Source organism: Vulpes lagopus, chromosome 4, assembly GCF_018345385.1.
Source record: "Vulpes lagopus strain Blue_001 chromosome 4, ASM1834538v1, whole genome shotgun sequence".
Classification (NCBI taxonomy): Eukaryota; Metazoa; Chordata; class Mammalia; order Carnivora; family Canidae; genus Vulpes; species Vulpes lagopus.
Genome location: NC_054827.1, coordinates 72,456,765 through 72,484,134, shown reverse-complemented (window position 1 = coordinate 72,484,134; position 27,370 = coordinate 72,456,765). Strand labels below are relative to the sequence as shown.

At 40.9% G+C, this 27,370-nt stretch overlaps 1 protein-coding gene across 1 annotated transcript; it reads left to right on the top strand.

The window, feature by feature from the left end:
• Positions 1-423: 423 nt before the first annotated feature.
• On the top strand, positions 424-27,342 carry LOC121488637 (2'-5'-oligoadenylate synthase 3-like). The gene is made up of 9 exons (XM_041750968.1): positions 424-582; positions 1,906-2,092; positions 4,910-5,100; positions 7,635-7,795; positions 12,244-12,368; positions 17,016-17,205; positions 20,236-20,445; positions 20,941-21,093; positions 27,155-27,342. Exons 1-9 carry the CDS (start codon positions 424-426, stop codon positions 27,237-27,239), a joined length of 1,461 nt encoding a protein of 486 aa, XP_041606902.1. The 3' UTR covers positions 27,240-27,342.
• Positions 27,343-27,370: the final 28 nt, after the last annotated feature.

Sequence of the window (27,370 nt, the reverse complement as noted above, 5' to 3'; positions counted from 1 at the left end):
GGTGGTAAAAATGGAAAAGACAGTGGCTCTCGGAGAGTCCTTGAGTCAAGCTTGTGTCTAAATCACATCTGCTAACATTTTGGGGTCACAGATGTACTTGAAATCCTTTTTAGAAGAATGTGCGTGTATACCTGTAGACAATTCTGCGTTTGGTTTTACTGATGCCAAAGCCTCCTTACTGTTTATAAGCCCAGGTTTACAAACAGCTCATCTATGTAGGTGTTTTCAAGGTGTTGTGTTTGATTTGAGTGGGGGATAAATTTCTTAGAAGATATTCATGGGACTGAGTGCAGATTAGCAAGTGCACTCGAAGCGCTGTCTGTATGCCAGTTAACTGCGAGGGGCTAGGTTTTCTTCAAAGGGCTTATGCTTTTTTGTTTTTGTCATCAGTAGGATCCGAATCTAATACTTCATTGGGAAAGGATGTGGGCTCTTAAATGCTATAAATGTGAGTGCTGTGGGAGTGATTTTGTCAGCTGCAAGGCTCTGAAGTATCACTTTCGACAGAAGCATTTTGGAAAAGCTCCCTGTGAAAAATGTGGCCAAGAAGTCCTCAGGGAAAACCTGCAAGATCACAGTAAGGTACAAGTCGGGGAACGTAGGGGGAGACTTGGGATTTTGCTCCACTTTTTCTAAAACACCCATGCTTTTTATTTTTTTTTATTTTTTTTAAGATTTTATTTATTCAGAGAGAGAGAGAGGCAGAGACCCAGGCAGAGGGAGAAGCAGGCTCCATGCAGGGAGCCCGACCGACGCAGGACTTGATCCCTGGTCTCCAGGATCACACCCTGGGCTGAAGGCGGTGCTAAACCGCTGAGCCACCCAGGTGTCCCTTTTATTTGTTTTTTTTTTTTAACTCTCTTCGTGGAGATTTATTGACAGAAAACCAAAAACGAGGACAAACATGCAGTCATAGGCCGGACGGTGGGATGTGGCTGCTGAGCTGTGTGTCTCAGTCCCTGCTCTGAAAGCTGCCCCTGGGTACGCTCAGCAGAGTTCACTGGGCACAAGTGTTGGATCCAGGGCAGCTGCTCTGGTTTAATCATTATTCCAAAATGCTTGTGAAGTGAGAGGATTCTCACAACCCTAGAACTACTTCCATTGTAACCTTGGAGGTCGATTACTGAACTTCCCCCCACCCCTTTCACAAATGAGGGAGCAGAGACCCAATGAGGTTAAATGATTTGCCCAAAGCCTCCAAATAGTCAATGTCAGAAAAAGAGCCAGGATTTCCTTCTTCTGATTTTATAAAACAAAACCTAGTGCTTTAAAAAAAAATTGTATCTCTTTTTCAGCACTGTGGTTCTCATGGTTCATTTATTCATCTACAGCAGAGTTCTATCCATATCAAAAGAACAAATATATAAAAGATAGTGAAAGGGAATAAAGGGGAAAGGAGGAAAAAATCAATAGGAAATACCAGAAAGGGCGACAGAACATGAGAGACTCCTAACTCTGGGAAACGAACTAGGGGTGGTGGAAGGGGAGGTGGGTGGGGGGTGGGGGTGACTGGGTGTCGGGCACTGAGGGGGGCACTTGATGGGATGAGCACTGGGTGTTATTCTATATGTCGGCAAATTGAACTCCAATAAAAAAATTAAAAAATTAAAAATAAAATAATGTGTACAATAAAACAAACAAAAAAAAACATACCAGCACTAATAAAATAGGCAAATCAATACTGGAAAACAAAAACAAAAACAAAAACAAAAACAAAACAAAAAAACCAAAAGAACAAATGGGCCCTGCTGTGCTTCGGAGACGCAGAATGAGAATCTCTCTGCTCCTGAATGGCAGCATTTAGTGAGAAGCCAAATGAAGATGAGGAGGTCTATCAAATAGCTCTTGTAATTCCTTTTTTTTTTTTTTCTCTTGTAATTCCTATGTTATGTTTCTTTTTCTTAGTCTGTATATGACAGGTCAGCCATGGAGAGACACAAGCTCAACTGGGAAAATCTAGAAGAAAGGAATATAAAGCATAAGGCTACAGAGATATCAAAAACCTGCAGGATGTGTTCTAGGCACTTTGGAACAGTCTTTAGTCGGAAGAACCATGAAATACAAGAGCATCACTTCACAGCCAATAAAAGAGGTAAAAAAAAAAAAAAAAGACACCTGGCTCTTTCCCTCTGTGTATATTTACGTAACATAGAAACCATACTTTGGTTTTCCCTTAGTGCAAGGCTTCAAGGGGTGTTTCTAGGGACAGGAAATAGAGAAGGAAGAGGATGGAGACTGCATGCTCCTGGAGTGGCAGGGCCGAGGAATAATTTTGCAAAGCCAAATTTGAGGAAGACGCTGGGAAGCCAGGGTGTCATTCAAAGAGACAACACAGCAGGATTCTGTGGGCTTGCAGTCAAAAGTGAAACAGTGTCAGGAATTCACGTGCGAGTCAGGTTAGGGTCCATCCATGTCAAAAATAACCACGAAACTAGGATCTTATACCTTTTGTTCTCATATTTGTGGTCTGACCTCTAAACTAACTGCTGCTCTATGACAGTCTTTATTAAATTAAAATTTTTTCCAGGAAATAATAATTGGTTCTGGATACAGGGATGTCACGGAAAAGTAATTATTTGTTGATGAACTTTCCCAAAAGACAGTAGTATACAAATTGGATGTTATGTTTCAAGCAAACGAATCAGAGTGTCAAAAAAAAAAACCAAACAAACCCAAACCACAACACATCACAAGAATCTATCAACTTGGCTTAATTGATAAACAGGGGCCATGTATTCCTTGAGCACTGATATAAAATTTCTTTAAAAATAAATAAATAAATAAATAAAATAAAATAAAATAAAATTTCTTGTTACTGATTAGTTCTGAGTATGTTCTGATTTCTGTTATGATTTCTTCTGTGAGCCATGCTTTATTTAAAGTACGTATTTCTTAAAATTTCTTAAAGCATGGTATATTTTTAGGTATTTTTATTACCGACTTCTCATTTAATCACATGGTGCCAGAAAACGTTATCCGTGGGATATTAGTTCTCTGATATGAGCTGAGTTTTATCTATAGCTCAGTATACATTCCATTCTTGTGAATGTTCTATATATGCTTGAAAGTTCATTCCGAGAAAAAAAAAAAAATAAGAAAGTTCGTTCCGAGAGAGAATTAACGAATTCTTTAAGGCATTTGAGTTCTCCAGCCAGAGGCCAATCTAAAATTAATTTTCAGTGCTACTATGAATTGGTTGTATAAACCTGAATGAGGGATACTTTGTGATTGCAGATACTGAAGGATTTTTTTCCCCCCTGGTCCATCCAATGCAGAAATGATGTAAGTTTCTTTGCTATTGAAGCGGCTCCAGATATGCCACCCCAAATTATGCCACTTTGGTGTACTGATTATTTGGAGGTGAGGCAGTTGAGAAACAGTAAAAGCAAGAACACCCCACTCTCCCTGCGTGAGAGCAGGCCAGCCAGGCTCCCGCTCCCTGGCCTGGGATGAGGAGGGTAGCCTTTCTCCTTGGAGGCCTAGAGATGGCACATGAGTCATTATAAACAAACCTTCATAACCTTTATCTTTCATTAGTTCCCCCTGTATGTTTCCTGGTCACCTTCCCACAGTCCATTGGCCTTCGAAGGCTCCAGCCCCCTTCCCTTTGTCGAGTCACTTCTCCACCATTTATTGTCCTTTGCCTAAGTGGTATACAAGCCCCCAGGTCTCAAGGCTACTTGAGAGTTTTCATTTCTTTTCTGTAAAGAAGCCTGTGCATATATATATAAAAAAAAATGTTAACACCAGTAATATTTGTGTGCCTCTTCTGCTAATCTGTCTATCATCAGTTTGGTTCACATGCCCCTTTCACTGAACCTGGCAATTCAGTTACTCACTTCCTTCTCGTGGAGGATGTGGTCAGTCTCGTCAGCTCTTCTGGCTCCAACCAAACACACAGCTATGACATCCCTGTTTTTTATATATATATATATACTTGTTTATTTATTCATGGTAAACAGAGAGAGAGAGAAAGAGAGAGAGAGAGAGAGAGAGAGAGAGAGAGAGAGAGAGAAACAGAGGGAAAAGCAGGCCCCATGCAGGGAGCCCGATGCGGGACTCGATCCTGGGTCTCCAGGATCACGCCCTGGGCCTAAGGCAGGTGCTGAACCGCTGAGCCACCCAGGGATCCCCGATGTCCCTGTTTTTTTTTTTTGTTTGTTTTTTGTTTTTTTTTTTTAATGTACTATCTCCTGATTTCTAGATGTTGGCTCAGTCTTTTCTTTTTGAAAGCACTGTGCAGGCCAAACCAAACACTCTGGAGGCACAAATATGGCCTTCAAGCTGACAGTTTCGCACCTTTTAATAGATGGTTTAATGTGGAGTTCTCTACCCTGGGATCATTCTGTTGAAACTTGTTAACAGACCTGTTTTTCATTTCGGAACTTGAAACAATTTAGTAAATTGGAGCAAAGTTTTTTTTTCCTTCACATACGAATGTCGGAATATGTGTTTTCTGAGAAATTCAGCCATTACTCTAAGGGACCAGGGGTTAAATGTCAGCTAATCTGCAGGGAGTGAAGCTTGCTCCCTGGCACCGAAGGTTCTCCACTTGATGTCCTCCCCGCAGAGTCAGTCTCCCTGTTACCACAATGAGGTAGTCCTGGTGATTAACTAGACATAATTTGCATATAAAATTGGATTCTTGGGGATCCCTGGGTGGCTCAGCGGTTTAGAGCCTGCCTTTGGCCCAGGGCGTGATCCTGGAGTCCCGGGATCGAGTCCCACGTCGGGCTCCCTGCATGGGGCCTGCTTCTCCCTCTGCCTGTGTCTCTGCCTCTCTCTCCCAGTGTCTCTGGTGAGTAAATAAATAAAATCTTTAAAAATATATTTTAAAATTGGATCCTTGCCTTAGACACACATCATTTCTGTGCGGTGTATGCCAAATACTGATCATGTCTCTATGCAGCCCAAATGTCTATAGGATTTTCACCTCAGAATATGCTGGAGTGTAAGAGTCCCCAGGAGCTGCAGAGATTCGCAGATGAAAATATCCACCCGGCCCCGGGTGCTCTGAGCGCTGCCTGCGTGGCCGAGGTCGGGGCCCTGCTCCAGCTGCTGCGGGCCTGCTTCCCGGTGCCCGCCTCCCGGGTGATCCAGGTGAGCTGAGCCCTGGCCCCCCCAACCGGACACACAGCCCAGGGACCGTCCCTCCCCCTGGAGCTAAGCACATCAACTGGGCAAGGGCACATGCTCAAAGGCCAGCGTGCCTCCTGCGTGGGGTGACACGGCCTCCAGGAAGCCCTTGGAAATGCCAGGGTAGGCCTCAGGTTGGCGGGACAGGCACTCAACTGTGGGACACCTGGAGCCCATTAAGATTGGCAGTTTTTGCCCAAGGGATGAAAGTGCCTTTACGTTGGCAGGGCCTAGGAATTGGCTCACACTTGACCGATATTTGTAAAAGCTTAAGGGAATTTCAGGCCAAGGGGTGAGCCTGTCCCCCAGGGCCCTGTTTCATGCCTGAGCAGTCTGCCTGTGGAAATAATTAGGTGCCGCGCTGATGGGCTCCCTGTCAACTTAAAGACCACTCGGTGTGTCTAGGAATGGTTGTCCACAAGAGCGCAGGACATTCCTTACAGAAAAATGGCCTGAACACAGGAAAGGAATCCAAGTAACAATGACGATGTGGGTTCCCCCCATTGTTATTATTATTTTTAACATTAATACCATCAGTGTATACTCTCTAATCAGTGTCTAGAGAAAAAATCCAGGGCAGGGATCCCTGGGTGGCTCAGCGGTTTAGCGCCTGCCTTTGGCCCAGGGCGTGATCCTGGAGTCCCAGGATCGAGTCCCATGTCAGGCTCCCTGCATGGAGCCTGCTTCTGCCTCTGCCTGTGTCTCTGCCTCTCTCTCTCTCTGTGTCTTTCATGAATAAATAAATAAAATCTTAAAAAAAAAAATCCAGGGCAGTTCTGAGGGCATTTTATTCCAAAAATTTTTCTACTCCTTCATTGAAAAATGCACACATCGGGGTGCCTGGCTGGCTCAGTGGGTAGAGCATGAGACTCTTAGTCTCGGGGTCCTGAGTTGGACTCCATGTCAGATATGGACATTCCTTAAGAAAAATTTTTAATATTTTAAAAGATGCCCCCAGATGCACATATAATTGTTATAAAATCATCTTTAGGCCATAGGTTGATGTTAAAGCAAAATTTATTAAAGGCCAAAAATGATCTTTTAATGTAACTCTCTAGCAAATAGGACTTATGAGTATGATTAAATTCCTCCTTAGGCTAGCTATGGGAAAGCCTGGACATGAAACTATGTATTTTCCTCTACAGATGTAAGGTGCAGGCACAGAGCTGGAAACTGGGAGCCAGCCGTTCTAGTCCCATCCCGCATGACGGGCCGAAAACAAGGGCCAACGATCAAGTTGCAGAATTGTTGTGCCCTTCACTCTGCTCTTGGAGATCGACAGTGCATGTACATTAGCGTATTGAGAGCTCTCAGGTTAAGGATGCTAAAAACTACATTTCTCATATTCCTTTGTCACTATGATTTCTGATGGGAAGTACGTTTCATAAATTAGTTGCTCTAGCGTGAACCGTGTTAAGAATGGAGTTAAGTTGTGGGGGAGCCCGTGGGGCCTGAGACACCCTCGTGTTAGCTAGTCGTTAGCTAGTCCTTGTGACTAGCAGAAACAGAAGGACTTTGGAGCCAAGCTTTGGAATGGTTTCTAACGTCGCATGAAATTGCATTGTCCCTTCATGTGTCACCGTCTCCCTTTGACAGGTTGCTTTTACCCAAATCGCAGGTCACAGGTTTCTCTTACCGGTGAAGAGATTCCTTTGGGAACCTGCAGCCCAAAGTTTTCCTTGGGTGCTAAGGAAGGCAACAATGTACTGTTAATTACTTCGAGTTTTGACTTTTATGAAATTACATTTAGCAAGAGATCTGAAGTAGATTCTTATTAATTCTACTTACAGAACACTTTAGTAAAATCATCCAAGATCTATTCAGAAACTCAGCAAACTAACGTCCACCAGAGCATCCATCGGTCCCTGATGGTTCTGACTGTCCCAGGCGGGGTTTGTGTTAGGGCAGTGGGCCTGGGACGCCCGCAGCCCACGTGTGAGCTGTAGACTGTGCGGTGGTGAATTTGATTCCTGTGCCAGTAGGTTCCTTCCAGTCCAGTGGCTTTCAAGCAGAAAGAGTCTGAGAACTTGTGGCTCTGAGTCTTAAGGATTTTCAGGCTTTTTCTGCAAATCATGCTTTCTTGTTCATAGCTGGACCTAAGTTCTCAGTAGACCGTGATAGATTGCTTTCTCCTTCTGTCCTTTTCTTTTTCCAGGGTGAGGAGCATTAAACAGCACATATTTAAGCTATTGCACAATGTCAATTTTTTTTAAGTTTTTTTTTAAAGACTTTATTTATTTATTCATGAGAGACACACAGAGAAAGAAAGGCAGAGACACAGGCAGAGAGAGAAACAGGCTCCACACAGGGGGCCCCATGTGGGACTCGATCCTGGGACTCCAGGATCATTCCCTGCACCAAAGGCAGATGCTCAACCACTGAGCCACCCAGGTGTCCCCCACAATGTTAATTGACCTTAAAATGCTACAACTTGAAATCTGTGCTTTCCTCAAGGTTAGTTGAGGTCTTACCCACGTTGTATCATTCGCCTTCTACAGGGTGGTTCTTATGTAAAGGGGACCGATACCCAAGGATGCTCTGAGATCGACGTCGTGTTGCTCAGTGATGTGTTTGCCAATGTGAACCATTGCAAGAAACAACTGAGAGAAGGGTTGAACGCTCTGAGAGAAAACTTGAAGCAAACTTCACGTGGAAACAGGTCTGGGTGAAGGTGTTCCTGTGAATTCTTTTATTCCACAGGTGGAAAAGTCAGCTAAGGGAAACTCTTAGCCTGGCACAAAAGGGCATTATTGGGTAATAATTACTTGTGTATGCTAACATTAAATTCTTGGGAGCAAGCTTGGAGAGGCTGCCCCAGAGGCATTTTTTTTTAAAGACTTCTAGCTAAACTTTCAATGAAAGTTCATGAATTTGAGATCCCATGATTTAAGGACTAATTATGTCTTCTCCAACGCACCTTTATTTAATTTCCATCCCCTTAGCTGAAATCTGACTCTGAGGAATGCAAACAGGAAGGGGTGGGCAAGGTGCCCCCAAGTACCAAGAGTCTTTGAGACACGTTTGTCTGATAAACATTCCCTTCAGCGATATCCTGGGGTCTCTTGCTGATGTGGCTTTGCTGACATTAAACACAATATGTCTTTGCTCCAAATGTTGAACTAATCAGGCCTGGTTTTTTGGTGTTTTTTTTTGTTTTTTTTTGTTTTTTGTTTTTTTTTTTGGTAAGTTTCAGAAAGAGAAAAAGAAATTAAAAAGCCTTGACATATTGTTATTTATTTTTCTATTTCATTTTTACATCTTCTGTTATTTTTTTCAGTCTAGTGAATTGTAGATGAAGAAAAATATCTCTGTTGTAAAATGAAGAAAATATTTTTTTCCTGAGAAAAAGAGACCAAGCTGTGTGCCACTAGAATTCTAAAATAAGATCAATGATTTAAAACAATGTCCCAGAACTGTTTCTTAATTTAAATAATTGATTCATTACCAAGCCCTTGCTTCAACTGAGTATAGAGAAGTAGCTTGAATGTGTCTTTTATTGAAAAATACTACCTTCAGGAATACCAAGCACCTACTAAATTGTGGCAGTTAGCAAAAGACGTCAGATGAATGGCATAATGGTGACTATAATGAAGTCCATTGGGTTGGAAACGCAGAAAGGGAAATGTTGGAGTTTCACATGCGATTACACTTAGGATGGAGAAAGACCACCTTTAAGACAAAAGAAAACAGAAAGGAGAAATGGGAGAATGTGTTTTTCATTTTACCCATTGCTTCTTCCAAGTTTTCCCCATTAAATTTGTAAACTATGGGGTACATTATACCATTGTTATTATTATTTATCAAAACAGAACGTTAATGTACTCTAAAGACACATTAAAAATAAGAGTTAGACTATATCCTTTTCATGGTGACCTTATTTGGAATCAAAATATTTGTTTTTCATTGTTAGGTCCTTTTTCTCTACTCCTTGCCCACACAGCTTCAAAGAACCTTATGGACGCGCTCCCCCTAAAGCTTTTCCCCCTCCTCCATATCTCAGGTGCCCTTGGTCCTGGAAAAAAACAGTCCTGGAAGGTCTGTTTAGATTTCCAGAATGAGTTTTGAAGTAAAACCCATGAAAAAATAATAGCCCTGAAAACCTTGGTTCATTTGCTCTAATTGTTCCCAACTAAAAACAAGCGAACTCATTTTCTCATCTGTGTTCCTTCTGTTCTTTCAACTCATTAAATAGTTTAATTGAAATCCTTTAAAGTTGAACTGAATTCCCAGGCAACCACCATCTTTCCTTTGCACCTGTCAAGTGCCTGTTCATTTTCTCTTACCCCAAGTGGTTTTTCCAGGGACGAATTGTTTTAATTCAGCCTAGAATCTATTTTATCCCACGTTTTGTCTCTCGGAATGGCTGAAAAGGAGCATGTTTGCTAAGGGCTGAGTCTTAGAGGCAAGCCCAGGAGGGACTGTGAAGGCAGGGAAGGAGGCCCATTGTCCAGGGTGTTGTCCTGTGCTGAGATCTGTACACAGCAGGCGCTTTGTCAGGCTTTCTTTTCCCCTACCCAGAGCAACCAAGACCATACCACAATCCATGTGAAGGGAAAATTAAATTAAACGTGGAAAAGAAGCAGATATGTGGGTCTGACAGTTGGTTTTGACTCCCACCCACGGAGAGGGTAGAGTTTATTGTTTCAGTTGATGCCTGGTTTTCAGTGATATATTGTTTGTTGCTGTTATTTTAAAAGCTATTCAGTTCCTTTATTGTGAGAGATGGATGTGAGAAAAAAACTCTTTCTTTTCCTTTGAAACTAGTCCATGTCTTAACCTACCAGTAACAGCAACTGTTCTGTGTCAGTCATTTGCAAGGCCCTGCTGGTGAATGAAATCTCAGGAGACCTGGCCAATAAGCCCAAGGTACTGGAAATCATTTACACGCCAGAGGAACTGTGCTCCTCTCTTTACACATCAGTGTGTTTAGTATTTAAAAACCACAGTGGGAAAACATACTCTCAGTTTTTAAAGGAGACAGTGCTGTAAAATGTGTCGTGCCTATAGTGGTTATGGTTATGACGGGGATTTCTCCCCATTATCTCTTATTGCTTTGACTTAGAGGTCTTGGAAACAAGGATCCCTGTTTCGTTTTATTATCCAGTCAGAGCATCTTCAGGCTCTCCTCTGGGAAATAGTCTTTTGGCGCCACATGGCAGGACGTGGAGTTGTCCTGATAAGACGTGGACAAGACAAGGCATATTCGTGGACTGGGTGGGAAGAGTAGGAATGGCTAGTAATACCACCTGAGGGCTCGTGAACGGGCACTGCTAGGACTCATGCCTCATTTCATCTAATAACATTAGCAAGAATCCGTTGGGATACTCATTGGACAGTAAGGTGCCTGTAAAGTAGCACTGACATTCTCATTAACCTTGACCCATTCTAGATAGAACACTGAACTCCTCGATGGATTTAATCCTTCATTCAAGCTCTCTGGTATTCTCAAGAGTAAACTTGACATACGTCTGGCCATGTCTCCCATAGCCCTGTCTCTTGGCATTTCTAGTGATTTCTTAAGATTCAAGCCAGGACACTGTGCATACAAAATCCTAGAGGCTTCAGCTGATGTTCTTTTTCCAAAGAGGGTTTATGCTTTCTTTCTTCACCAGTTGGCGAGAATAAGAGCTGATTACTCACGTCGCACCTCATATCCGTTAAAAAAAAAAAAAATGTCTGGAGGCGAGAGCATCCTAGTTTTTAAGGATCCCCAGGTATTTCGAATATGCAGCAAAGCTGATGGACCACTGGTACAGCCCTAGTATGTTCACCAGAGGGACTCCCCCTAGGCCTTGTCTCCTCAGCCCTTGAGGCTGAACCATAAACCATGTTGTTCACCCTGGAAAGACTGTCAACACTCCCATTCACATCTTCAAGGCATCCTGCTTTGTTTCCTGAACCATACTTGTCTCAGACATCTTCAGAATTCAGCGGATGTTTTAAGGGAAAAGGTCATATTTCAGGTTCAGCTCTCCATCCTTCCCTTTTCATCAGGACTGTGGCCTCCAAGTCTCTTAACGTCATGTCACCCCCATGAGCTTGACAGAGTTCGGCTGGTTTCTTTAATACCAGCAGCTTCTCTTTAGTCACATGAAATCCATATCTTCAGCCTCTTGTCTGTTCCCCAGGTCAGTGTATGTCATATGTCCCCAGAAAGAAACCAACAGAATATCTATCCACCTCTCCAGGATCTGATGCCCCCACCCTTATGGGACCTCAGCTTCCCCAGCTTCATCAACTCCCTGGTGCCTCTCAAATATGCTTATGCATGGTTTTTAGAATCTAATTTTCTAGTTCTTTTTTTTTTTTTTAAGATTTTTATTTATTTATTTGACAGAGAGATCAAGAGCACAAGCAGGGGGAGTGGCAGAGGGAGAGGCAGACTCCTTGTTGAGCAGGGAGCCCAACGTGGGGTTCAATCCCAGGATCTGGGATCATGACCTAAGCCGAAGGCAGACACTTAACCGACTGAGCCACCCAGGTGCCCCTTCAGTTGTACTTAATGAGGCTCAGCCTCTTATAAACAACTCCTTTATACCAGGAAGTCGAAGTCTGATTTCTTTCAAAATATTTTGCTTAATCATATTCATGATTAGCAATATCTTGTGCTCCAATCCATATTCAGATAATAATTCATTTAACAATTACTTGTTAATCACCTACTATGTGTCAGATACTAGGGACAGGGCAGTGAACAAAGCATACACAGCTCCTGCCTTTGTTCAACTAACACCCTAGTGTGAGCGAAATAAGCAAAAAATATAATTCCAAGTGGTAACCAAATGCTGTGAAGAAACATAAAGCAGGGTAAGGGGGCAGGGAACAGGAAGGGAGCTCTTGTTTTAAAGGGTGGGCAGGTAAGGCCAGATGGGGCAGTGGAGGCCTGAATAAAGCCAGAGCTGAATCCACGTGGGTTATCTTTGAGGAGCATATTCTAGGTATAGGAGCAGCAATTGCGAAGACCCTGAGGAGGGAACATTTCTGGAATATTCAAGAAATAGCCAAGAGAGTAGCAGAGCTAGAGTAAGAGGAAGGATGGTTGAAAATCATCTTGTGTTTTCTTTTTTCTCTTTTATTTCTCATGCCACGTCATGTTCCTTTTTTAAGGATCCTAATGGGAAAGAAAGCATCATTGTCTTTAAGATTCAATTTTTTATGTACGGAAGGTCTTCACAGTCATTCCTTTGAGATCATGGCCTGCTGTGACGTCCTGGGGCCTGCCCCCTCCACAGGTAGGATGTATTTGTTTTGTTCCACAGGAAGCCTTAAAATGGCTGCTTATTCAGGTTGTCTTTCAGGTTGTCTAATCCATGATGGGATTAGAGCCCCTAGACAGGGAACCAGACTGCCTATAGCAGAACTGGAACATGTAGTGTTTTTAGGAGCCACTTTTCTATAACACGTAAGCACCATGCATCTGTATGCTGCCAGTTTTTAATTTAAGAACCGTGATTGGGATCCCTGGGTGGCTCAGCGGTTGAGCACCTGTCTTCGGCCCAGGGCGTGATCCTGGAGACCCGGGATCGAGTCCTGCATTGGGCTCCCTGCATGGGGCCTGCTTCTCCCTCTGCCTGTGTCTCTGCCTCTCTCTCTCTGTCTCTCATGAATAAATAAATAAGATCTTAAAAAAAAAAACTGTGATTAAGGACTAACTATTTGTCAGTATGATGGAGTAGAGAAAGAGTGCAAAAGAAGTATGGGCATGCCTGCAAGGAGCTGCTTCTTGTAGTGGGAATCCTTATTTGTGCCTAAGTAAAGTTTGCACCAGGATTCAGCCACAATCTGGTGGACTCAGGAGGGTAAACAAGTCTCTCCCAGTGGGAAAGATGGATTAGAAACACAACTTTGGTCCAACTTCAGATCAGTATTGAAGAGAGAGTACTCAGCACCAGTGGACTCAGCACCAATGGACCCATGCGTCTGTCTCTTAGAGAAAGATTTCAAAAAAATTTTTTTTGAGTGAACACCAGAAGAGCTGCATCCTGGCTGTCTGCTATGGCAGCCAGAGCTCAAGTCAGTGCAGCTTTGCAGCCTGAGTGGCAGAGTACAGCTCAGAGGTGATTGTGTGAGCAAGGAGGGCATCCAGAAGGCCTGAGCAGCCAAGAGGCACCCTCACTTGGACTTGTGAAGATGCAAGAACAAGCCCCCCTCCTCGATGCTCTTACTTTCCTTGTACTAGCAGAAACAGTTGTGACTTTGGCAGGCATGGCCACACCTTATGGTACTGCTGGTTTTGGTAGGATCATCAATGCTTTTGGTAACAGCAGCCACAGAAGACACCAGACAGCACAAACGATGGGGGAGAAGATGGTAATGGCCAATAGCATGTGGTAAAGAGTCTGCAAGCACGTGTGAGAGAGTCGAAGGGGGCATCTTAGATAGGGGAGGAATTTGAGGGAACTCCCTAAAGTAATGTGAAATGAGAAGAACAGAGTCATAGAATGACATCGTTATGGCCGTTGTCGAGGTTGTTTTTATCCCTAAGGTGTTGTGGTATCTGGAATGAGATATGAAATATAAAATTTAGTCATACACATAAAAAGGGAGAACAGAGTATCTCCATTAGGCAAGAAGATGAAGGCCCTGTTATGGGCCCCTCTAAATTCACATGTGGAAGGCCTAACCCCCAGTGTGACGGTATTATGAGGAGAGGCCTTGGGGAGGTAGTCAGCTAAGATGAGGTCATGGGGCTAGGACCCCCATGATGGTATTAGAGCCCTTAGAAGAAGAGGAGACCCCAGAACTTCCTCTCTGGGCCATGCAAGAAGGCTGCTAATTGCAAACCAGGAAGAGACCTATCACCAGGAATCGAATCTACCAGCACCTTGATCTTGGACTTCTCAGCTTCTAGAACTGTGAGAGAATAAATTTCTATGTTTAAGCCAACTGGTCTGTGGTATTTTGTTATAGTAGCCCAAGCAGAGTCTCAGATGACTAAGTGATTTATGTAGATGTATATATATTCTCCAGAGAAATTGGGAGTTGAGTCTAGGGTTTTGCTTGACTAGAAACATTTATATGTGTCTTCTTTTTGAGTCAATAGCTTGGAACTGAAAATGCCATTGCAGCTCATGAGCCAACATGTGACCAGTGATCCACTTATAGCTTAGTAGGACATCTTAAATATTTTCATTGATTTTCTCATTTATCTCATTCTACTATTATTTGTGGAATATCTACCATGTGCTCTTAGTTACTTACAATGAATTAGATGAGAGTTCAAGATTTTTGTTCTTCTGGAGCTCATATATTATAGAGAAGAGATTCATGAGCCAAGTAACTCTGAAACTTTCAAGCCTCAGTTTTTCATCTATAAAACAGAGATACTTGCAAGAATTAGCAATGGTTTGAAGTCATGTGATAACATGCTTGGCACAATGAATATTAAAAAAAAAAGATAACTCCATCTCCTTAAGTCTTGTATAGGCTCACGAAGCTCTCATATTTATGCAAATGTTTTCTTTCGTATGTGTGCCTGCACAGACTTCAAAAGCACAATTGTTAGCCAACAGTAGCTCCTGGTAATTGTCTTGAGGATTTGAGGCTATATCAGTAGCTCTCGAGTGAAAATGTCTCCCAGAGGAGCCAAAGCATATTTTTACACTGGCTTCTGAGTCCCCTAAGTTCTTGAGCACAGCTGTGTGAAATGAATTGAAAAATTCTAGAATTATTATGTAGTCCTGCTTCTCTCCCCTGATGATGGGAAGTGGGTTTTACAGGACAACAACAATCCAGCAACTCAGACAAGTCCTAGGATTCCAAGGAATTTCTGTGGGCAACTAAATGTTGCTACAAATTGTCAGAGTGAGACTCAGATGATCAAAATCTTCACAGATGTCCTGAGGTTATTGCCGGCACATCTTGCATATGTGCTGGACAATTAACAGCATGACCCATGTGCCACAGAGCAGCCCAGGGCCATGAGATCTGATAAGACTGTGATTGACAACATTCCTGCTTCAGATATGGTTCACAGATCAGCACTACCAGTGTCACCTGGGAACTTGCTAGGCATACAGAATCTTGGGCTCCATCCCAGACCTGCTAAATCAGAAACTTGGTTTCCAAAGATCCCCACATGATTCCTGTACTCATTAAAGTCTGAGAACCACTGAATTAGCCACCATTAGGAAGCATTTGGGCTCAGGTCTAACCTGCAATAGAGGGCGGTAGGGTGACAACAGATGGCTTAACACCCCACCCATGCTGACTTCGGGGAATCTACTCAACCTCTCTGACTCTATTTCCTCATTTGTAAGCTGGAGAAAATAATAGTTCCTGTATCTCAGAGATGTAAAAGAGTAAATGTGTTAATAATTATAAAGCACTTAGAAGAGTACCTGATTCAAAGCAAGGGAGCTAAGTCTTCCTGCTTTACAAGTGATGGTGATGATATGATCATGATAAAATGAAGCTTAATAAACTCGCCTAAGTCACATAGAGTAGAAACAAAAAATCATAAGCCTCAAAAATGAGTTAGAGACCACTAACTTGGGTTCCTGCCAGTGAAGAACTTTAAGGGAGGTGAAATGTTGATATAGTAGTGGCTTTGAGTAGATAATCCCTGGGTCAGCCATGGCATCTTATCAGATAGAGTAGGTCACCAAATACCTGACATGCCTATTGAGTACCAAAATTTGAGTTGAATTATTGTGTCTTTATCATCGTAAATCGGAGTTTCTGTCCAAGTCTGATTGCTAAGAAAGGCAGAGAGCCTCCCAGTAAAACTGAAAGGTCTTTTTAATAGACTGTTGCTTGGAAAGTTTAGGACTAGAATAGATTTGTTATAATATGCCTTGGTAAGAGTACTTTCCATATATAACTCTATTCGTTTATATCTATCATAGAAATTCGATTTTACTTTCTAACCTGTTGATAATCAACCCACTATTATATCTCTGATTTGGTCCTCAACGGCTGGACCAGTATGAAAAGACTGTAGAGATATGCTTGAAATTAGGAATCCAGATCAAACTACATATAAGGGTTTAATTTTTTTGTAAAATGTATTTTATAAGTAAAATAAAGTTACTGGGCAGTTAACTTTAAAATACATATTGTAGATTCAAAATTTGCCACGATTAACTAGTGTGTCATGGTGTGACAATTTAGTTGGGCAAAAGGATAGGTACTTATAAGGGCTGTCCAAAATAAATTCATATTAGAACTTATAATTGTGTTGAATTGGGAAAATTTAAATAGATTACGATGAAAGATACTAAACATTTATATTCCATACAAATAGAATAAGCACAATCCAAGGTGATGTTTTAGGGGATTGTAGTATTAAGTCGTCGATGATTATTTGAACATTCTTGCCAATTTAGTCTAGTCTTCGTCCCTCATAGTATATCACTAACTGAAGTGGATTATTTGTTTTAAATTTGATCTAAATACATCTTTTAAATCATCTCTACCTTGATAAATATAACAAATTTCCTCCAGCGTCCAGGTGGCGGGATCTCTTCTGCAAGAACGTATACGAATAGGAACAATTTAGATATTAACCAAGGGGGACTATGGAAGTTATTTCCAGAGAGCCTGGTGACATTTAGTTTACATGGAGATGATATTTGCATAAGGTAATGAAATCTGCTTCTGGGAAATAAACTTCTTCCACGAATAGACAGAAAATCTGCCTCATTAGATTTTCTTGTACCAGAGTTTGCTCCATTCAAACTGCTCCAGCGTCATGATGTTTGAAGCTTTCTCTTTTAATTACTTGGGTAAACTGGAACAGCTTTCCTAAAAAGAAAACAACTGCTTTGTTTTAACTGACCAAGGTCTAATTGATCAGAGCTCCTTTGTATCAGGGGAAACCAAGAAAAGAGAGGAGGGAGCAAATTCTCACAACTGTCTTTGTTCCTTGGTGTTCACAGATTTGAGACTTCACCTTTACCGCCAACTGTACCTCTGTCACGACAGTGAAATGGCACAGCTGTGGGCCTTGGCCCTCTTGCCATACCAAGTGGATTTTGTCAAGGCATCTGTGATGAGGGTGAAGGAGCTCATTCGTTTAATGGTACACTGGTTCAGGACATCCTTTGCCAACTCCACGGAGGAAAATAAGTATGTAGCCAGCACGGGCACCATGGGCGCTTCCTCGTTTCAGATCCCTTTTCTTCCTTTATACTTCTAGGCCCTACCTCTTTCCTTGGTAGGCACAGGAGAGGGAATATACGGGGAGAGAGAGAGAAAGCAATGTCCAGAATAGGAACATCTATATTACGTTATTCCAAAACAATATAATGGTTTGGTAGGAACCAGAGAACAGAAACAAACACATTCAGTGGCATAACCAGATGGATTGGCACAAAGAACGAAGGTGCAGGGAAAAGCTCAGGGGAACTACTAGCATGTTTGAATGGGATGTTTACTGTTGGAGCTCCAGTTGTTCCTTCTGCCTGGGGCCAGTTCAGTCAGAGGCAGAGTTGTCTTTCAGAGAAGGGGGGATCCTCACAAGTTGATACGCCCGTGTTCTTGTATCTTTCCTTGCCTTTGGTAGGAACAAGCTCTAATTTAGGATGAAGGGATGGGAGGGAGACTCAGGGACTCGTTTGAGTATTTAAAGATAAACTTTTGATAAAGAAGTAGAAACGAACTCTCTCCACTTGGCAGAAATAGCAGAGACAGGGATTTTACTATAAGATACTTATATATGGCACTTTCTACAAGGATTATGTCTTCTTTGTCTTTGTATAAAGTTGCTAATAATCCTGATTTGTTCATCTGAATCGCACATTCTCTATACTCTGTATTTTTCTGTTTACCATTGAAATCATTAGTCACTTTGCAAAAACATATAGTACTTCGATATAATTACCTCCTGTATCTAAACATCTTTAAACATTCTATATGTTTTTTTCTTATTTGGTTGAGTAAAAATGTATTATTAAAAAATAGAACAGAAGAACAAAGAAATAAAGCTTCCTACCTAAGTAGATCCGTGGTTGGATAACAGGACTGGTTTTGAAATCTAACACTTTTTTTTTTAATGGAGACCATTTATAGGTCTGCAAAAATAAACTTATCTATTAATATAGCAGAACAATAATTCTAAGACTTGAAAAGGTGGTATTGTGGGGAAATTGGACCACATATGTTATAATATGGTAATTGGTTTTCTATTTTGGGAAAGTAATCTGGTAATGTTGTATTAAACATTTATTATGTGTTAAGGATTTTAAAATATTCAAACCATTTGTCAAGGTAATTCCCTTATATGAAAAAAAGTGACAGTAAAAAGTAAAAAAAAAATGTTTATTTATTACTCAGTTACAAAAAAAGAGTTGAGGCCATTTATGACATTAAAAATATGTCATAAAGAAAGAGTACATAAAATATAAGTTTAAAAAAAGAATTGAGAAATACCTAGAGAACTAACCTTAGAGAAAATAAATCACATTTAAAAAAGGAATTTGTGTAAATATGTTCAGAATAGTGCTGCCTAAGGTAAGGAAAACTGGGAACAACAAAAATGCCCCTGAAGAGCAAATAAACTTGCACACCAACTATGATGAAATACTATTCAAGGCAAATTTGGGAGCATTGTAATACCTGGAAGAGGTTAAATGAAACAATGTTAAATGGCTAAAATAGAACCCAGGATAGTGTGAACATGTATCAGAGGTATGTAAGTACACATGTAAACATGCTGTAAAATGTCTTTCTCCCCCGTTAAATTTACTCTCATGAAATATGAAGAGCATCTCCTGCTTGAGTCGTTTTCAACCGTGGCTTGCTTTTGGCACATGGGAGTATCAGCTGGTTCAAGTGGAGATGGATTTGAGGTCTGGTGTTTGTTGTTGTCAACCCCTAAGGGTGTATTGCAAGAAATGAATTATTGATCAGCTGAAATCTAGCTTGCTGTCCCATTACCAGGATAAAATATTTCGTCTAATTTTAGTTTTTCCTATTTCCTTTACTGAAGTAAAAACAAATGACCAATAGTGATAGTAAGAAAATGTCTCCATTCTATTAGGGAAAAAACTGCTTGATTTTGCAACGTATCCTCAAAAGAGATTACTATGGCTAATGAATGCCAGGGTAGCAAAAATACATATTTGGATAGCAACCAACATGAAATCCTGAAATTCTCTGTTTTTTCTTTCCTCCCATGAGTTTGTTTTTAACCCTCAGCTTTAGTTTTTATTTTATTTTTCCCTGATGTACATAAACCACAATTTAAAAAATTAATGTAAGAAAAAAAATTTTTTAATTAAAAAAATTAATTTAAAAATTAATGTAAAAAAATTCTAACAATGTTTAGGACATATTTTGCCAAATTTGTTTTTTTACATATGCTTGGTTTTTTTAAAAAAATACAAAGGGTTTGCAGTTTGTGTATCACTATGAAAATTGTTTTTTCATTTAACCTGTATCTTTTTATATCTGTACTGAGAGATCTTAGAGATCTACTTTCTTTTAATGACAGCATAGCACAGATCACTGCTGTGGTTCAAATCAAACTACATATGCAATATTAGATATTCTTTTTTTTTTTTTTTAATATTAGATATTCTGGTAGCTACATTAGAAAGGTAATAAGTAATAGATGAAATTAATTTTTTTATGAAATTAATTTTAATAATATATTTAGCTCACTATGCCCCAAATATTATCATTTCAACATACAACCAATATAAAAAGTAATAATGAGTATTTTCCTTTTTTTATTTTTTATTTTTTTTCCTTTTTTTAAATCTAAGTCTTCAAAATCCAGTGTGTGGTCAAGTCAGACTAGTCACATTTTCTACAGAAGGAATAGAAATGGAAAATGCTATTGAAAGGGATGGAACATATCAAATTCAAATAGAGTTTGACTGCATTAATTTACAAAAAAGACTGTATTAATTTATAGTCTCACCAATAGAGTATGTCTATTTTCTCACAAACTCACCAGTGTTGGATATTATACCTCTTTATATTTTGCCCATCTGATTGGTGGAAAAATTATTGTTTGATCAACAGTGAGATTGGAAATAGGATTTCTTCTCCTGTAAATTGCCTGTTGAGCTTAAATTTTTCTCGTAAGTGGATAAATCTGTCTTCATCCTCTGGGTTAAGGGAAGCAGACAGTCCTTCATTCTGTGTCTCTAGGTTCCGGAGACTTCCCTCATCCTACACAGTGGAGCTCCTCACCATTCACATCTGGGAACTGGCAGGAAAGCCCCTGCTCTTCAGCCTGGTGCAGGGAATGAGGGCAGTCCTCAAACTGCTGGTTCGATATGCAGAAATCGATGTTGTTTGGCACAGACACTACCATCCCAAGTTTCCCATTTTTGTAAAGGTGAACCAGAAACACACAAGGTAACTATTTATCTTTCCTATGCCCTGAAGATAGAAGAAGCACGTTTGCCATCAAAAAAGAAAATCCAGAGCAGAGATAGTTCTATTGTGATACACTGTAAAATGAGAAGGCCTTAATTGGCACAAAACCAATTCCCTTTGATTACTTCTCACAGAACTTTAATTCTCAAGTGTGAATTATGAGGAATTTGAGTAGAATGAATCAAATGTGGATACACATGGCAAACGAAGAGGAAATTGAAGGCTGAAAGCAGGGAGGAAATGCCTCCCAAGGTAAAGAGGAAAAATGAGAGGGAGTCAGAGTTGGGGGAGCAGAAGCAAGATGCTGTTTTCTGATAGATATTAGCCCTCCGTGGACTTGCTTCCACCCTTCACAGAATGCTTTTCTGCACCAAGTTCCTTTTTGAACTCTGACGTTCCCTTTTCTCACTATGCAACAAATCAAAACTGAGTTCAGACATGGATAGTTTTGTGTTTTGTTCTGTTTTATTTTAGGCCGTTCATTTTAGACCCTGCCAACCCTACTGTCAATGTGTGTGACACCTGCAATGCCTGGGACGAAGTTGCTCTGGTGGCGAGACATAGCCTACTGAAGCCTCTTTTCAGCAGAGTGAGGGCTGAGCCCCCTTGGCTTTTCACAAACAACTGGTAAACTGGATAAGGAGCTACTGTCCTTGGATTTCCATGAAGAAACTAAAAAGGATGCAAAACATATTCTCAGTTAGAGTGCTCTGGAGGAAAGGCAGTATGAGGGAAGCTTGTCTTAACTCTAATTGACTACCTTAGTGACCCAATCTTTAACAAACATATGGATGTGAGTCATCATTTAGGATAAACCAATCCACTTCAGCCTTTAGGAGAATTGGAGCCTCCTCTCCTTTCCTTTTTTTTTTTTTTTTTATTTATTTGCTTTGGTGGCCTTGTGGCCAAAACACATTTTAAAAAATCTAAGTAGCCACAGTGAATAAATAAATAAAATTCCCAGGTCCTTTCAGAGAAGATTAATTGAAAGGGTAAAATCACTCCCCTTTTTTTTTTAGTTTTAACTCATTATGGTTTCAGGTTGACTTTTCAACTCTCCGTGTGGTCTGGTATTTCACTGAGACTCCTGTGTTTTCAAAATTTCCCCATGAAAACCTGCTTGCACTAAGTACAGCCTATTCACTTCTAGACATAAACTAACAAATCACTACCTGGAAACATGGAAATATCTGGAAGAAACACCATGGGTTGCCTCAGAATAAACTGTTTCCAAAATCATTTTATGACTGCCTATGTCACAATGCATGGGTCAGAGTGGAGCCATTCTTAAAGGTTGCAAGGGGCTCAGTCATAAGTAGGGGCAAATTAAGTATCCAGGCTATGAACTGTCCAGTTTTGCCACAACTATTTTCATTTGGTGGTATCAACTGTTTTCTTTTCTATTAAGTAGCATTAGTAGCCACTGATAATGAAAGCCAGGGCCCACCAGAAATAGACCAGAGGAAATTTCCTGACTCACTTGCATGGCAACAATTCATCAGCATGGAAGATGTATGAAGTGTGACTTCAGATTAATGCGAGTGATTAGGCTTCTCCACATGACAAGAACGCTTACATATAAATGAGTATTGGCCCCTTCAGGCGAGTCCTCACAGAACTTGTATGCTTATTACAGTGATGTGATTGGTCTGGAAACACTTTTAGACTTCCCCTCAGGGGGGAATGTTCTTTTGAACATCCTTAATGGTGACAAAATTTGTCCTTTGAGGGTGGATTTGACTTTTGGAAATGGTACAATGTATTCATAGTGGGCATCTGTTATTTTTTTTGTCTACCCAGAATCCTTTTCCCCAATTCATGGTTGGAGAGTGCATTTCTTCTATTCATTCTGCCTCTGAAGCCTCTCCAGGGAAATGCTTTTTAAATGACCTGGGAAATGGTCATATCTCCTCACTTTGGTAACTGAACCCATATTTCCCTCCTTCTCTACTAGGCCTATGTTGTTTAGGTGGGATGAATTGACCACAGGTTCTAGGGAGACAGGGACAGATGTGTGACTCGGGAATGGCACAGGGATTGATCGAACTAAAACACCACTATAGTGCTCGGTTCTGGGATTTGGATTTGAGCTGCTGGGAAGAGAATTTCTTCTGCTGCTATGAGGGAAGTGTGAAACTGCTGGTCACTATCTTGCTGCTCCAAGGAGACAGTCTGCCTAAAAACAGGGCCAACATAAAAGGAAGCTGCTTTGAGAAATGAGGAATAATACACATAGATGCACATATGTACACATCACTGTCACGAGAGAGACCAAGTCCTGGTTTGTGCTCCTGGATACAGACGGGACCTGGAGCAGAAACTCTTGTGTCACAAGCCAATAAATTCCCCTTTTGCCTAGTAGGTATGATTTGGGTTTCTACCTTACAACCAAGTGAGTCCTTGACTAGTCCAGTAGGAAAAAAAACAGGTCTGGTGAATGAATGAACTCATCATCAAGGAGTAAGGAAGGCACCAACCCACTGATAACAAATTCTACTCAAGAAATATTCACTGAGCACCTGCTAAGTATTTGATCTAATGGTCCAGATGCTAAAATAAACTAGTCAGTTCAGGACGGCAAGGAGCTTTCAGCCAACAAAAGACACTGCTTTTCTTCTTCCTTTGTTCACATGGATTCAGAGGACCATTTCCAAAGACAAGTCCAAGACTGGAATGTCTTTGGCAAAGGCTATATTTTTGAGCATTGTCAGAGCTTGTTATTAGCTTCCTGAGGTAATTAATTTTTTAAGAGAACAACAGTTATTGGATGTTATGAATTCTATCTTTTTCAAAATAGAGTCCTGTTTTCCTTCTGTGATCATACATCCTGTAGAACATGAGAACACAGGAATTTCTATGCAGGGGAGCAAGGGCAGGATGATCAACACGTAACACATAAATTTATTTAATAGTTTGAAGGACTCCTGACTACTGTGAGACCTTACAGTGGAGTGGGAGGGGCAGTGAGTGGGGAAAATGTTAACTCTGTCACCAACCAGTTCTAGACTTACTTTTCTCAGCAGCATTTTTATCACTTGAAGAGGCTCTTCCTCATGTTGGTTTTTTGGGTCTTCTCTGAATATAAAAAATCCAGAATAATATTGTGTGATTTTGCTCTGAATGAATAGGGTCCGTTTTCTTGGGCTGCAAGGTATGTGATCCACTCAGATAAAATCATAAGAAAATTTATTGCAGGGCACTTTGGCCAGCAGCTCTTGCCATCCCCTCATGGGCTTCATGCTTTTACCTTCTCCTTGCGTCTCTGCCTCTCTTTGCATCTGCTCTCTGCACCCATTAGTGTCTCCTTTTTCTACTGAGCAGCTTTCTCTACTAACTCCTTGTTCCTTCTTCCTCCTCACTTCAGTTTGCACAGACCATAGCTCTCATGAACATGACTTCCAACTTCCCCTCCTAACTCAACCTGCAAATTCCTTTCATGTTTCTTAGTTCACATTCCTGATCAGTCCAGTTTGGAGTTTTGAGCTAGATTACCCAGAATCACTGGCCAGTTACGGGGCAGCTGTGATCAGTATAGGGCAGTGTCGTGTGGAACCTAATGAGAACACCAAAGAAGCAGGAAACCGTAGGAGTATGGGTGCATGGGATAGGCTCTGTGGCTACTGTGCTCAGTGTAGTCCTGCTTTGGGTGCCTGTGCCTTTCCTCACTTATCTACACACTGAAAACAGTCTGCAGAGAAGCTTAGTAGCTGCCATTTTCAGGTCACACAAATATTCCTGTTTCTCTAGTGATACCAACTCTTAGAAATTTTCAGTTTGTAAGAAGGCAGGAAAAAGTTACCTTTTGTTCAGTACATCAGCAAGTAGAAGAAGCATAAAACCATGATCGGAAAAGCAGCAAGTTGGGAAACCATGATCGGAAAAGCAGCAAGTTGGGATGCCTGGGTAGCTCAGTGGTTGAGCATCTGCCTTTGGCTCAGGTCGTGATCCCAGGGGTCTGGGACCGAGTCCTGCATTGGGCTCCCCACATGGAGCCTGCTTCTCCCTCCACCTATGTCTCTGCCTCTCTCTCTGTGTCTCTCATGAATAAATAAATAAAATCTTTTTTTAAAAAAAGGAAGAAGCAACAAGTGATGGCAGTGGGTAGGGTATTGGCAAGGTAATCTATGGGGGGCATAAAGAGAAAATAAAGAACCTGGAGATCCAGTTTGTGAGTGACAAATATGCCCCGGGGGGGTTATCAATACTATGCCTTAGACCCACAGCTGCCCTTGTTCTATTGTCCCCTGCCCACTCGCAACCTAGAGGATGTATGAGGTCCCATAGATCAATGTTTGGGGGTACCCTACTGCTTATATAGGCTCATTTGGGAAACTTGCCACCATGTATGACCTTGTTCTATAGATAAATGCACCCTCAGGGTTGAACAACTGACTTAAAATGTATTTATGGTACGTAATTGTTGCTAAAATTGGGAACTGCTATAAATAGTAATCTTGGATTTTCACTTGCAAACCACTGGCAAGTCAACAGCTCTCAAGGAGCTTCTGCTTACCTTTCCCACAACCTACTTTGTTCCAAGGTACAATGTGCTACCAGGGTTTAGTCAGGTTTAAAGGAGCGACTTTAACCATGAGCTAAAAGATCTTTCCACGGTCTCTAGTAAAGGGATTAGAAGTAATTCCAAATGTTAAGGCCAAAGTGATAAAAGGGTGGAAGCTACTCTTTTGGTAGAAAAAAGGCAGCCATATCTCTTTGCCCCTTCTGTTTTTCTCCAGCTTCCAAAAAGGGTAGAGAGGCAACATTCCCTTCTCTCCTTTATTCCTTTCTGCACTCTACCATAAGAGGTGGTTAGGTCCAAAGGGGCAGAGCTGTGCTGCCCACCAAAGGATGTGTTAGGTAGCTTCAGGCCAAAAGAGCTCAAATTTAAGTCTGATCAGAAACACCTGGTAAATCATCCAGACCTTCTCCTATAATTTGGTCAGCAGGTCTAGGGTGTGGCCCAGGAACTTGTATTTTTAAATGAGTACCCCAGATGATTCTGGTATGGATATTTCATGTATCATGCTTGAGAAAGCAAGCCTGGACCCTGGGGCAGAATCTGTCTATACTGCTAAGATATAGTGTGTGTAAGTATACTCACACACACACATGCATGTGCTTGCCCTGCTTTAGCTCTGGGCTCTAGGAAAGCCTGTTGCTCAAGCAAAAGATTTTGGTCCTACCTAGCTCAACATATGAATTGGGGCCAAGACCAAGTGGAGTAATAGCTCCCACTGGTTAGGCCAAGGACCTAAGAGCCAGACCTTCCTGGGTCGGGCAGACATTCTCAAACCTTGTTGCACATTGAAATGACCCGAGGAGTTTTAAGAAATACTGATGCCTGGGCCCCATTTCCAGAGAGTTTGATTTCATTGGTCTGGATATAGTTTAGACATTTAGCATTTTTTTCAAGCTCCTTGGGTATTTCTAATGTGTAGGCAAAGTTGAGAACCACTGTAGTAGAGAAAACGATTTTCATGTTCTGAAGAGCCCTGGCTAAAAACAATATTCACTCTTTAACACCATAGATACCAAAGAAGAAAATATCTGCATTTATGTAAGGCAAAAACAAAAAAGTATCAACAATATATAAGTGATAATATCTTGAATAGTGTTTACTTGTAAACGTAGTCAAGGATAATGGAAATATTCTTCATCTGACTTCTTCAGTTCTTTGGAAAGAAAGAAAAGTATGGCATGATATAGCTCAGAACTCTCTAAAGCATTTCAGAGATAAAGTCAACTACATCAATACTGCTAGCTTCAAAAGTTTCTCCCCAAAGAAACAGGGAAGTATTAGATATTTATGCTTTCTTTCTCTTTTTCCTGAGACATTAATGATCAGTTCAAAGTTGACGTAGGTACGGCATTTCAGGAATATCTGTGATTTCTTTCTTCTCCTTTTCTAGAGGTAACTAACTGAATGAGTTTAGCAGAAAATATATCAGTGAACTACAGCTTTTAAACCAAATTCTGATCATTAGAGGAACAATGACTTCATTAAATTGGTAATATTCTGATAGGTTCACACACATTTAGTGACCAGTTTGCTTTAAGTGGCTTTTTCATAACATTTTGGTACATTTGGATTTTGTGAAAATTAAACTATCTCTTGTTAAAATGCAGTACAATTCTGTATGTAAGGATGATGACATTTATCTTAGAGATGGGCTACATGGGGCTAGTGTCTGAACTCGCTTGGATCCCTGCTGAAAAGCTTAAGAGACAGTAAGTCTGCGCTCAAAATTAAGAGTTCTAAACTGGAGGTTCTTGGACAGAGCAATCCATGCGCTTTGGAGAAGTCCACAAACTCTCTGAAACTGTTTGTGCAAATTTGAGTGTATATACTTCACTCTATTTTCCTAGGAAAAGATCATGACTTTCATCAGATTCTCAAAAGAGTTATAACCACAAAAGTTTAGGACTCAGAGATCCATGTATTTAAATAGAAAATCCTCCACTCTAATCCTTTTCAACACGGTGTGTCTGTGTGGAGAACAAGATACAGAAAAGGAAAAATAATAATAATCTTCTTTACTTTTCAATCTGGCTTTTCTTGCGTCCAGAATTATAAATGCTTAAGTGATGTACTGACAGCCCTTTTGTCTTAGCTGGCATTGATTTTGCTATTGAGCATCAAAGGGCCCAGCAACAGCAAAGATTCTGACTTTTGTTTCTTTTTCTGTAGGTTCCGTACCATTCCAGAAAGAGTAGGCAGTTTGGGCCAGCTGAAAAAAAACCGCAATGGGCCAAGGGAGAACTTCTGCTTTTAGTTTACACAATGGTGCACTTTTCTGATTGTAAGGTAGAGAATAAATTGAAGTATTTTCCCAGCTGATTCTGGTTCCTATATCTAATTAGATCGTGCCAGCCTGAGGTGGACATTGTCAAAGTCTGCAAATGC

Coding starts and splice junctions, on each gene's coding strand:
- LOC121488637 (XM_041750968.1), top strand. CDS start 424: ATGTGGGCTCTTAAATGCTATAAATGTGAGTGCTGTGGGAGTGATTTT. Junction 583..1,905: donor ACCTGCAAGATCACAGTAAG/GTACAAGTCGGG, acceptor TCTTTTTCTTAG/TCTGTATATGACAGGTCAGC. Junction 2,093..4,909: donor CTTCACAGCCAATAAAAGAG/GTAAAAAAAAAA, acceptor GTCTCTATGCAG/CCCAAATGTCTATAGGATTT.